Below are 12,990 nucleotides of genomic sequence, written 5' to 3' on the forward strand. Positions count from 1 at the left end.
AAGATCATTAGAGACGGAGCACAGATTGCGGTTGTGCCGAGGATGGGGAAGGAAAGCGACCACACCGTTTCAGAAGAATCATCCCAGCGTTTGAGGAAATCACAAAAAAACCTAAATGTGGATGGCCGGACGCGGGATTTAACCGTCGTCCTCCCGAATGGGACTCCAGTGTGTTAACCAGTGCGCCATATCGCTCGGTTTCGTAATGGGGAAATAGCTTCCTGCTCACTCTGTGCCGTATATAGAAGAACCAGGAGGGGACGATAAGAATGGTAGATCGAAAACGATGTGCTCGAATTAAAGAGGGTGTAAGACAGGGATGCAACTTTTCGCGTCTACTGTCCAAGAACCAATGACGAAAAGGAAGGAAATCTTCAGGCAGAAGAAGCACTCCGTCTTCAGGCCACAAGTGGCTCATTTGTACCGTCCGACCGCCGTGTCATCCTCAGCTGAGGATGCGGATAGGAGGGGCGTGTGGTCAGCACACCACTCTGCTGGTCGTTATGATGGTTTTGTTTGACCGGAGCCGCTACTATGCGGTCGAGTAGCTCCTCAGTCGGCATCACGAGGCTGAGTGCACCCCGAAAATGGCAACACCGCATGGCGGCCAGGATGGTCACCCATCCAAGTGCCGACCACGCCCGACAGCGCTTAACTTCGGTGGTCTCACGGGAACCGGGGGCGCTGATGACCTCAATGTTGAGCGCACATAAGCCCCAACACACACACACACACACACACACACACACACACACACACACACACACGGGAACCGGTGTATCCACTGTGGCAAGGCCATTGCCAAATCCTCAGGAATGGGACTGCAAATCCAAGGTGAAGTGATACCGGTCCTAAGATTCGCTGATGACGTATCTATCGCCAGTGAGACTGAAAAAGAAATTAAGCACCTGCTAGATGGAAGTGCAGAATATGGAATGAGAGTGAAGTGCAGAAAAACGAAAGTGCCGTGGGGTATCAGAAATGACATCAGCTGTAAAATTAACATTAAAACTCAGGAGTATGAAGTAAAGGCGTTATGTTACCATGGAAGCGAAATAACACTTGATGGGCTAAGCAAGGAGGACATGGAAAGAAGACCGGCGCAGGAGTCGTCTGCCTATCACGTAGAGTCCTGTATGGATGATGACACAGTAGGAAGCATTCCTGGCGTACAGAAAGAACTGAAAGAGCTAGAAACAGGTCCGGATGGAATCCCAGTTCCGTTTCACAAATAGTGCTCTACATGATGGCCACTTACACTGCTGGCCACCGTAAATGCAACACCCTGAAGGAAGCATCCGAATCAAGTGAAATTTACACCATGTGTTTGCAGCGATGAGATATGCAACTGATTAGAATTTCAGCGCAGACGCACATCACACGCGCCTGTGGCGCCACCTCATAGCGCCATTTAAGGCTTGGCGACTTCGACGAGTGTACGTTCGGCACGTGTGTTTACCTTGTGGTTGTTTCACAAGACGATCAGTTATGCCTCGTAGACAACAGCGAACATCTTTTGATCAAGTATCCGAGTTCGACAGAGGAAGGATAGTGGCTTACCGAGATTGTGGATTATCATACAGAGAAATCGCTAGTCGTGTTGGACGAAACCAAACAACTGTAATGCGGATATGTGACCGTTGGATGCAGGAGGGTACGACGGACCGACGTGGTCGATCGCATTCACCTCGGTGCACCACTGCACGTGCTGATAGGCAAATTGTGCGCATGGCAGTGACGGATCGCTCAGTGACATCCCGAACCGTAGCACAGCACATTGCGTCTGTAACGCATCATCCAGTGTCTGCGCGTACCATTCGACGCCGTTTACAGCAGAGTGGTCTGTCCGCAAGACATCCATTGCTTCGTCTACCATTGACGCAGAACCACAGACGTCTCCATCGCCAATGGTGTGATGACAGACGGATGTGGACGGCAGAATGGAATGACGTTGTCTTTACTGACGATGCACGCTTCTGTCTGCAGCACCACGATGGTCGGATTCGAGTGTGGAGACACCGAGGAGAGAGGACGCTGAACAGCTGCATTACGCACCGCCACACTGGTCTTGCACCGGGTATTATGGTATGGGGCGGTATTGGATATTACTCTCGCACGCCTCTAGTACGCATTGCCGGTACTTTAAATAGCCGGCGCTACATATCCGAAGTGCTGGAGCCAGTTGTCCTTCCTTACCTTCAGGGCTCGGCCACAGCCATATTTCAACAGGATAATGCGCGACCACACGTGGCACGCATTGTCCAAAGGTTCTTCGTCAATAACCAGATTGAATTGCTTCCCTGGCCGGCTCGCTCTCCGGATCTTTCGCCGATAGATGACATGTGGTCCACGGTTGCTCAACGAGTGACCCAGATTACATCCCCAGCTGTCACACCAGATGATCTTTGGCAACGTGTGGAAGCTGCTTGGGCTGCTGTACCCCAGCAGTACCTCTTTGACTCAATGCCGAGACGTGTGGCAGCGGCGATCTCCAACAATGGCGGCTACTCTGGCTACTGATTCTGGCAGGAAGCACATGTCACAGACGTCTGTAAACGTAATCATTTGATACTTGGTCAACATGTTATCTACAAAATAAATTTTGTTGTGCTACCTCTTGTCTTTCTTGGTGTTACATTTATGGTGGCCAGCAGTGTACTTACAAGGAGAGGCCACGACGTTTGGAACGCGGATTTACTGTAAACTTCGTACACTCGTAGTACTCCATGAGGACAACAAAACGTGTAAGCAGTAGCGCGTACTTCTCAAGCGTTACTGAGAAAATCGCAAGATAATTTCGGTCGTCAAATATACACGTGTGCGTGGCCATTTTTACCATGAGGCGGCGGCAGCCGAGTGGTTAGCGTTCAAGTCCACTGTCATGGCCTGACAGTAAAGTGCAAACGTCAACGGACACGCACAGCACAACAACATACAGGTCAACCTCGTCTGTTGACTGACAGAGACCGCCAACAGCTGAAGAGCGTCGTAATGTGTTATAGGCAGACATCTAACCAGACCATCACACACGATATCTAAACTGCATCTGGATCCACTGCAAGTACTGAGAGTTAGGCGGAAGGTGAGGAAATTTAGATTTTACGATCGAGCGGCTGCTCATGAGCCACACGCCACGCCAGTAAATGCCAAACGATGCTTCGCTTGGTGTAGGGAGGGTAAACATTGGACGACTGAAGATTGGAAAAACGTTGTGTGGAGTGAGGAATCACGGTACACAGTGTGGCGATCCGATGGCAGGGTGTGGATACGGCGCATGCCCGTGAACGTCATCTGCCAGCGTGTGTAGTGGCAACAGTAAAATTCGGAGGCGCTGGTGTTATGGCGTGGCCGTGTGTTTCGTGGAGGGGGCTTGTGCCCCTTGTTGTTTTACGTGGCACCATCACAGCACAGACCTACATTGATGTTTTAAGCACCTTCTTCGTTGCCACTGTTAAAGAGCTACTTTGGGATGGCGATTGCATCTTTCAACATGATCGAGCACCTGTGCATAATGCACGGCCTCTTGCGGAGTGGTGACACGACAATAACATCCCTGTAATGGACTGGCCTGCACAGAGTCCTGACCTGAATCCTCTACAGCACCTTCGGATTTTTTTTTTGCGAACGCCATTTCGTGCCAGACCCCACCGACCGACATCGATACCTCTCCTCAATGCAGCACTCCGTGAAGAATGGGCTGCCATTCCCCAAGAGACCTTCCAGCACCTGATTGAACATTTGGCTGCGAGAGTGGAAGCTGTCTTCAAGCCTAAGGGTGGGCCAACACCGTACTGAATTCCAGCATTACCGATGTAGGGCGCCACGAGCTTGCAACTCATTTTCAGCCAGGTGTCCGGATACTTTTGATCACATAGTGTAAGTACACTATTGGCCATTAAAATTGCTACACCGAGAAGAAATGCAGATGATAAACGGGTATTTGTTGGACAAATATATTGTAGTAGAACTGACTTCTGATTGCATTTTCACGCAACTTGGGTGCATAGATCCTAAGAAATCAGTACCCAGAACAACCACCTCTGACCCTAATAATGGCCTTCATACGCTTCGGCATTGAGTCAAACAGAGCTTGGATGGCGTGTACAGGTACAGCTGCCCACGCAGCTTCAACACGATACCACAGTTCATCAGGAGTAGTGACTGCGGTATTGTGACGAGCCAGTTGCTCGGCCATCATTGGCCAGACGTTTTCAGTTGCTGAGAGATCTGGAGAATGTGCTGGCCAGGGCAGCAGTCGTACATTTTTTATATCCAGAAAATCGCAGGGATTGAACGATGGGTAGGGCCACAGGTTGTAACACATCTGAAATGTAACGTACACTGTTCAAACTGCTGTCAATGCGAACAAGAGGTGACCGAGACGTGTAACCAATGGCACCCCGCACCATCACGCCGGGTGATACGCCAGTATGGCGATGACGAATACACGCTTCCAATGTGTGTTCACCGCGATGTCGCCAAACACGGATGCGACCATCACGATGCTGTAAACAGAACCTGGATTCATCCGAAAAAATGACGTTTTGCCACTCGTGCAATCAGAACCTGTCTGTGATGCAGCGTCAAGAGTAACTGCAGCCACGGTCTCCGAACTGATAGTCCATGCTGCTGCAAACGTCGTCGAACTGTTGGTGCAGATGGTTGTTGTCTTGCAAACGTCCCCATCTGCAGACTCGGGGATCGAGACGTGGCTGCACGATCCGTTACGGCCGTGCGGATAAGATGCCTGTCATCTCGACTGCTAGCGATACGAGGCCGTTGGGATCCAGAATGGCGTTCCGTATTACCCTCCTGAACCCACCGATTCCATATTCTGCTAACAGTCATTGGATGTCGACCGACGCGAGCAGCAATGTCGGGATACGATGAACCGCAATCGCGATAGGCTACAATCCGACCTTTATCAAAGTCGGAAACGTGATGGTACGCATTTCTCCTCCTTACACGAGGCATCACAACAACGTTTCACGAGGCAGCGCCGGTCAACTACTGTTTGTGTATGAGAAATCGGTTGGAAACTTTCCTCATTTCAGCACGTTGTAGGCGTCGCCACCGGCGCCAACCTTATTTGAATGCTCTGAAAAGCTAATCATTTGCATATCACAGCATCTTCTTCCTGCCGGTTAAATTTCGCGTATGTAGCACGTCATCTTTCTGGTGTAGTAATTTTAATGGCCAGTAGTGTACCAGTGCTGTATTCACCTACTGGGACGTGGCAAACCGCCTAAAACCCACATCCAGTCCAGGATGGCCGGCTGCTGCATCCTCTCCCCCCCCCCCTCCCTCCCCCCGGTCGGTAATCCATCGGGCGGATTAGATTCGTTGCCTGTGAACCAGTGACCCTGACGTGGGTGCTCTAGCGCGCGCGGATTTCTGGGTGGGTAAAATCCAGATTTTCTATCATCTCGGTTCGTTAGTTAAGAGCAGATCATCCCGTGGCTCTACAGGAGTGTGACAGCGAGGGAGACGCGAATTGGCGCCAGACAACCGTTTGGCATAGTTCACGTCATCCTATAGCATACGACAAGCAACTCTTAAACTTTTCTCTTTGCCACGGCAGACGTGGACCCGTTACATATCTGAACTGAAACAGTCGTAGAAAGGAAACGGTACGTTTTCGGACTTACTCACTCTCCTTTACAAGCCCTACAAGTTTCTAATGCGAATTTCCAGGCACCCTGTATGTACGGGTACCGCTCTGGAATCATCCAATCTTCGAAGCCAACTTTATCGAGGCTTTTTTTTAGAGTTGCGTCTAAGTGCTGTTGGAAATTATGTGCTGGCACTGGACTTGTAAACAGCGACTGTAGAATTTTTCACGAGTTTCGCAGGGGCTCTGCCGTCGTGCGTCGTCGTCATTCTGGAAATAACGGCAAATAAGTCGCAGCGGCGGAACGTTGTGTTGGCCAACTGCGAACCGTAAATCCCAAAGCGACGAGGTCGCCGCGTCGCCCGGCTGGAAATATCTGCTGCTGGGCCTGACTCGCCAGCGCGCTACACGCACAAGCATAGCCGCTTACGAGAATCTGCTCGACGGAACTTACCCACCAGAACGGACTAAATTACCGCGGTATCGTCGTACCATCACGACCACGATCATCACTACATAACCACCACCGCCATGTTTTTTGAGTAATCAGTTTTCTGACTCGTTTCTTGCGGCCCGTCACGAATTCCCCGCCTGTGGCAACCTCTTCAACTCAGAGCAGCACTTCTACATCTTCATATACACTCCGCTAGCCACCAAGCGGTGTGTGGCGGAGGACAAAATTCGCCCCTAAGTCATATCCCCCCCCCCCTCCCTCTGTTCCACTCGCGGATCGCGCGAGAGAAAAACGACTGTCTGAACGCCTCATCTACATCTACGTGATTACTCTGCAATTAACATTTAAGTGCTTGGCAGAGGGTTCACCGAACCACAATCATACTATCTCTCTACCATTCCACTCCCGAACAGCGCGCGGGAAAAACGAACACCTAAACCTTTCTGTTCGAGCTCTGATTTCTCTTATTTTATTTTGATGATCATTCCTACCTATGTAGGTTGGGCTCAACAAAATATTTTCGCATTCGGAAGAGAAAGCTGGTCACTGAAATTTCGTAAATAGATCTCGCCGCCACGGAAAACGTCTTTGCTTTAATGACTTCCATCCCAACTCCCGTATCGTATCTGCCACACTCTCTCCCCTATTACATGATAATACAAAACGAGCTGCCCTTTTTTGCACCCTTTCGATGTCCTCCATCAATCCCACCTGGTAAGGATCCCACACCGCGCAGCAATATTCTAACAGAGGACGAACGAATGTAGTGTAAGCTGTCTCTTTAGTGGACTTGTTGCATCTTCCAAGTGTCCTGCCAATGAAACGCAACATTTGGCTCGCCTTCCCCACAATATTATCTATGTGGTCTCTCCAACTGAAGTTGTTCGTAATTTTAACACCCAGGTACTTAGTTGAATTGACAGCCTTGAGAATTGTACTATTTATCGAGTAATCGAATTCCAACGGATTTCTTTTGGAACTCGTGTGGATCACCTCACACTTTTCATTATTTAGCGTCAACTGCCACCTGCCACACCCTACAGCAATCTTTTCTAAATCGCTTTGCAACTGATACCGGTTTTCGGATGACCTTACTAGACGGTAAATTACAGCATCATCTGCGAACAACCTAAGAGAACTGCTCAGATTGTCACCCAGGTCATTTATATAGATCAGGAGCAGCAGAGGTCCCAGGACGCTTCCCTGGGGAACACCTGATATCACTTCAGTTTTACTCGATGATTTGCCGTCTATTACTACGAACTGCGACCTTCCTGACGGGAAATCACGAATCCAGTCGCACAACTGAGACGATACCCCGTAGGCCCGCATCTTGATTAGAAGTCGCTTGTGAGGAACGGTGTCAAAAGCTTTCCCGAAATCTAGAAATACGGAATCAACTTGAGATCCCCTGTCGACAGCGGGCATTACTTCGTGCAAATAAAGAGCTAGCTGCGTTACACAAGAACGATATTTTCTGAAACCGTGCTGATTACGTATCAATAGAGTGTTCCCGTCCAGGTGATTCATAATGTTTGAATACAGTATATGCTCCAAAATCCTACTGCAAACCGACGTCAATGATATAGGTCTGTAGTTCGATGGATTACTCCTACTACCCTTCTTAAACACTGGTGCGACCTGCGCAATTTTCCAATCTGTCGGTACAGATTTATCGGTGAGCGAGCGGTTGTGTATGATTGCTAAGTAGGTAGCTATTGTATCAGCGTAATCTGAAAGTAACCTAATCGGTATACAATGTGGACCACAAGACTTACCCGTATCTATAATATAATATAAACCTCTCGATCCCCCAATTCTGAGGTATAAACTGAACTTTTAAACAACCAGTTATTTGAATGAGACAAGAAAGTACTCATATACACTATTTATAACATGGTAATTTTGAACATTGCCCTGTTGCCACTCCCCACCATTGACGTCCAATATACTGTCATCTGGTGGAAGCGCTAGTTAAAATTTAAAAATTCTTTTTAAAACTTTTTTAATTTATAGGAGCGGTAGTGACCTAGAAAATAAAAATAAAATACGATGCTGATAAAACACATCATTTAAAAATTTTTTAAAAAAGATTTTTAAATTTTTAACTACCGCATTCACCAGATGACGGTATATTGGACCTGAACGGCGGGGAGTGGTTACAGGGCAATGTTAAACGAGCGTATGTGAGTACTTTCTTGTCTCATTAAAAAACTGGTTGTTTAAAAGTTGAGTTTATACCTCAGAATTGGGGCATCGACTAGTTTATATTGTATTATATTAATTATTACATATTATATTTTATACAGATTGCCTGAGGATGCTCCGATACGTGATGCGAAACCGGTCGCAGATTTAATAAAAATCATTGATACAGCCACTGCGGAGTTTTCTTTGAAATAATGTCGAAGTTTGGCTGTGGTTGCCCGGCATAAAAAGGAGAAAATAAATAAAACTTTCCGCGAAATGAGAGGGACCTGACACAGTGATATTTACCCGAAGGTTTTGTAAGGTGTCAGGCAAATCAAACACCTTCCATGAAAACCCTGACATGGTAGCAAATGCCACAGTATGTCACATAGCTCCGAATAAATCCTGACATTACATCCCCTTTTTACGTAATACTAGTGTCGATCGTCAATTAAATCTCATGGTAATCACATTTGCTACAAGAAGTTAAAATCTGAAACGCGATGATTTTCTGTTGTATAATTATTGAGAAGCCACATCAGCCAATGTAATTTACGAAAAGTTAGATAAGTAATTAAAGATAATTGAGGGTCACTGTAGACCATTTTGATAGTTTTCTCTTTTTATGAAACTTAACTTAAATCCAGATTATAGATGTGATATGGCATAGGTCATCCTTCGATCCATTGTAGAACTTGGAAACCCCTTCAGGGAATATTCGTTCACATTTTTGTTGAACACAGTTGGTTTTTATCATCCTGTATTAAAATATTTCCTTTTATCAATAGTGCAATTTACAAATAATGTTTTGTGAGTAGAAGAAAATTTCCAACGGTAAACTTAACTGCTTTTTCGCCGTTATTTTACCAGCTAACTAAAAATAGGAAAGCCTTGAACCCCTTCCACTAAATTTAGTTAGTATTAAGATTCTTTTACAGGGAGTGCAGTGGAGCTGACGCTGAAATCATTAAGTATTTGATTATATCATCGCTAGTCTCTAACGCTATAGATACAGCAATAAGGAATAGCGCAGTAGGCAGTACAGTTGAAGAGGAATGGACATCTCTAAAAAGGGCCATCACAGAAGTTGGGAAGGAAAACACAGGTACAAAGAAGGTAGCTGCGAAGAAACCATGGGTAACAGAAGAAATACTTCAGTTGATTGATGAAAGGAGGAAGTACAAACATGTTCCGGGAAAATCAGGAATACAGAAATACAAGTCGCTGAGGAATGAAATAAATAGGAAGTGCAGGGAAGCTAAAGACGAAATGGCTGCAGGAAAAATGTGAAGACATCGAAAAAGATATGATTGTCGGAAGGACAGACTCAACATACAGGAAAGTCAAAACAACCTTTGGTGACATTAAAAGCAACTGTGGTAACATTAAGAGTGCAACGGGAATTCCACTGTTAAATGCAGAGGAGAGAGCAGATAGGTGGAAAGAATACATTGAAAGCCTCTATGAGGGTGAAGATTTGTCTGATGTGATAGAAGAAGAAACAGGAGTCGATTTAGAAGAGATAGGGGATCCACTATTAGAATCGGAATTTAAAAGAGCTTTGGAGGACTTACAGCGAAATAAGGCAGAAGGGATAGATAACATTCCATCAGAATTTCTAAAATCATTGGGGGAAGTGGCAACAAAACGACTATTCACGTTGGTGTGTAGAATATATGAGTCTGGCGATATACCATCTGACTTTCTGGAAAGCATCATCCACACAATTCCGAAGACGGCAAGAGCTGAAAAGTGCGAGAATTATCGCACAATCAGCTTAACAGCTCATGCATCGAAGATGCTTGCAAGAATAATATACAGAAGAATGGAAAAGAAAATTGAGAATGCGCTAGGTGACGATCAGTTTGGCTTTAGGAAAACTAAAGGGACGAGAGAGGCAATTCTGACGTTACGGCTAATAATGGAAGCAAGGCTAAAGAAAAATCAAGACACTTTTTGTCGACCTGGAAAAAGCGTTCGACAATATAAAATGGTGCAAGCTGTTCGAGATTCAGAAAAAAAGTAGGGGTAAGCTATAGGGAGAGACGGGTCATATACAATACGTACAACAACCAAGAGGGAAAAATAAGAGTGGACGATCAAGAACGAAGTGCTCGTATTAAGAAGGGTGTAAGACAAGGCTGTAGCCTTTCGCCCCTACTCTTCAATCTGTACATCGAGGTAGCAATGATGGAAATAAAGGAAAGGTTCAAGAGTGGAATTAAAATACAAGGTGAAAGGATATCAATGATACGATTCGTTGATGACATTGCTATCCTGAGTGAAAGTGAAGAAGAATTAAATGATCTGCTGAACGGAATTAACAGTCTAATGAGTACACAGTATGGTTTGAGAGTAAATCGGAGAAAGACGAAGGTAATGAGAAGTAGTAGAAATGAGAACAGCGAGAAACTTAACATCAGGATTGATGGTCACAAAGTCAATGAAGTTAAGGAATTCTGCTACCTAGGCAGTAAAATAACCAATGACGGACGGAGCAAGGAGGACATCAAAAGCAGACTCGCTATGGCAAAAAAGGGATTTCTGGCCAAGAGAAGTCTACTAATATCAAATACCGGCCTTAATTTGAGGAAGAAATTTCTGAGGATGTACGTCTGGAGTACAGCATTGTATGGTAGTGAAACATGGACTGTGGGAAAATCGGAACAGAAGAGAATCGAAGCATTTGAGATGTGGTGCTATAGACGAATGTTGAAAATTAGGTGGACTGATAAGGTAAGGAGTGAGGAGGTTCTACGCAGAATCGGAGAGGAAAGGAATATGTGGAAAACACTGATAAGGAGAAGGGACAGGATGATAGGACATCTGCTAAGACATGAGGGAATGACTTCCATGGTACTAGAGGGAGCTGTAGAGGGCAAAAGCTGTAGAGGAAGACAGAGATTGGAGTACGTCAAGCAAATAATTGAGGACGTTGGTTGCAAGTGCTACTCTGAGATGAAGAGGTTAGCACAGGAAAGGAATTCGTAGCGGGCCGCATCAAACCAGTCAGTAGACTGATGACCAACCAACAAAAGTCTCACTGAACTCTTCTGAACTCTACATGTCATGTGTGGTCTGCCGTCTCCTTACCAGCAACGGGTCCCAGGTTCAAACTAGTCAATTCCCTAAGAGCTCAGAGCGTCGTTGCACGAAAGTGGTAGGGAGACACGGCTTAGAACAAACAGACACCACGCAGAATGTTAAAGTTTTTCTTCGCGCAGATGCCAAACGAATAGCGAGCTCGTCCGCGTACGGTGTGTAGAATCGTGTAAGTACTGCATCCCGACCTAGAGACGGTGACTCACGGAGAAAACAGCTCGCACTGCTGTGTCAAGCGTAATACCGTAGCGCAGCTGGGGTTAGATAGCGAGCGCCGCTGGAACAACAGCTCTAGCCGGCGAGATCCATCTGCAAGCGGGCCGCGGGCCAAGTCCCCCGCAAACAGTCGTGCCCGCGGGCTCCAGATTACGATAGCTCAGCGGAGCCCGGTGCGCGGTTTGCCGTGGGATGAAGGCGGCCACGGCGGGCGAGGTCGCGGCAGCCGAGTCTGGGCGGCGCCGGTGGCGTATAAAAGCAGCGGCGTGCCGCCGCGGGGGGGAAGTCGCCGCGTGGCAACGGCGGTGGCGGTCATGGACGTCGTGGAGGCGGTCGAGGGCGACTTCGGCCCCATAGAGCGCGCCACAGGTAGGGCCTGCAGTCCGCTTAATACTACACTACTGGCCACACCAAGAACACATGCAGATAATAAACGGGTATTCATTGGACAAATATATGACACTAGAACTGACATGTGATCACATTTTCACGCTATTCGGGTGCATAGATCCTGAGAAATCAGTACCCAGAACAACCTCCTCTGGCCTCGATACGCCTGCGCATTGACTCAGAGCTTGGATGGCGTGTACAGGTACAGCTGCCCATGCAGCTTCAACACGATGCCACAGTTCATCGAGAGTAGTGACTGCCGTATTGTGACGAGCCAGTTGCTCGGCCACCATTGAACAGGCCTTTTCAATTGGTGAGAGATCCGGAGAATGTGCTGGCCAGGGCAGCAGTCGAACATTTTCTGTATCCAGAAAGGCCTGTACAGGACCTGCACCATGTTCGAGTATAATGGCTTTCCTGGAGCGTGGAAATCTACTCTATAGTAATCATCATGGGTTTCTGAAAAGACGGTCGTGTGAAACCCAGCTCGCGCTATTCGTCCACGAGACTCAGAGGGCCATAGACACGGGTTCCCAGGTAGATGCCGTGTTTCTTGACTTCCGCAAGGCGTTCGATACAGTTCCCCACAGTCGTTTAATGAACAAAGTAAGAGAATATGGACTATCAGACCAATCGTGTGATTGGATTGAGGAGTTCCTAGATAACGGAACGCAGCATGTCATTCTCAATGGAGAGAAGTCTTCCGAAGTAAGAGTGATTTCAGGTGTGCCGCAGGGGAGTGTCGTAGGACCGTTGCTATTCACAATATACATCAATGACCTTGTCGATGACAACAGAAGTTCACTGAGGCTTTTTGCGGATGATGCTGTGGTTTATCGAGAGGTTGTAACAATGGAAAATTGTACTGAAATGCAGGAGGATCTGCAGCGAATTGACGCATGGTGCAGGGAATGGCAACTGAATCTCAATTTAGACAAGTGTAATGTGCTGCGAAAACATACAAATATAGTTCCCTTATCATTTAGCTATAAAATAGCAAGTCAGCAACTGGAAGCAGTTAATTCCA

At 46.9% G+C, this 12,990-nt stretch overlaps 1 protein-coding gene across 1 annotated transcript in view; it reads left to right on the forward strand.

Annotated features, from left to right (window-relative positions):
• The first annotated feature begins 11,877 nt into the window (after window positions 1–11,877).
• Window positions 11,878–12,990, forward strand: part of LOC124720082 (putative sodium-dependent multivitamin transporter) — a 135,614-nt gene continuing 134,501 nt past the window's right edge. Inside the window, exon 1 of the mRNA XM_047245357.1 lies at window positions 11,878–11,942. Coding sequence (XP_047101313.1) covers window positions 11,888–11,942 — 55 coding nt within the window. The 5' untranslated portion in view covers window positions 11,878–11,887. The remainder of the gene's footprint in view (window positions 11,943–12,990) is intronic.

This window comes from Schistocerca piceifrons, chromosome 11 (genome assembly GCF_021461385.2).
Source record: "Schistocerca piceifrons isolate TAMUIC-IGC-003096 chromosome 11, iqSchPice1.1, whole genome shotgun sequence".
NCBI classification, from domain to species: domain Eukaryota; kingdom Metazoa; phylum Arthropoda; class Insecta; order Orthoptera; family Acrididae; genus Schistocerca; species Schistocerca piceifrons.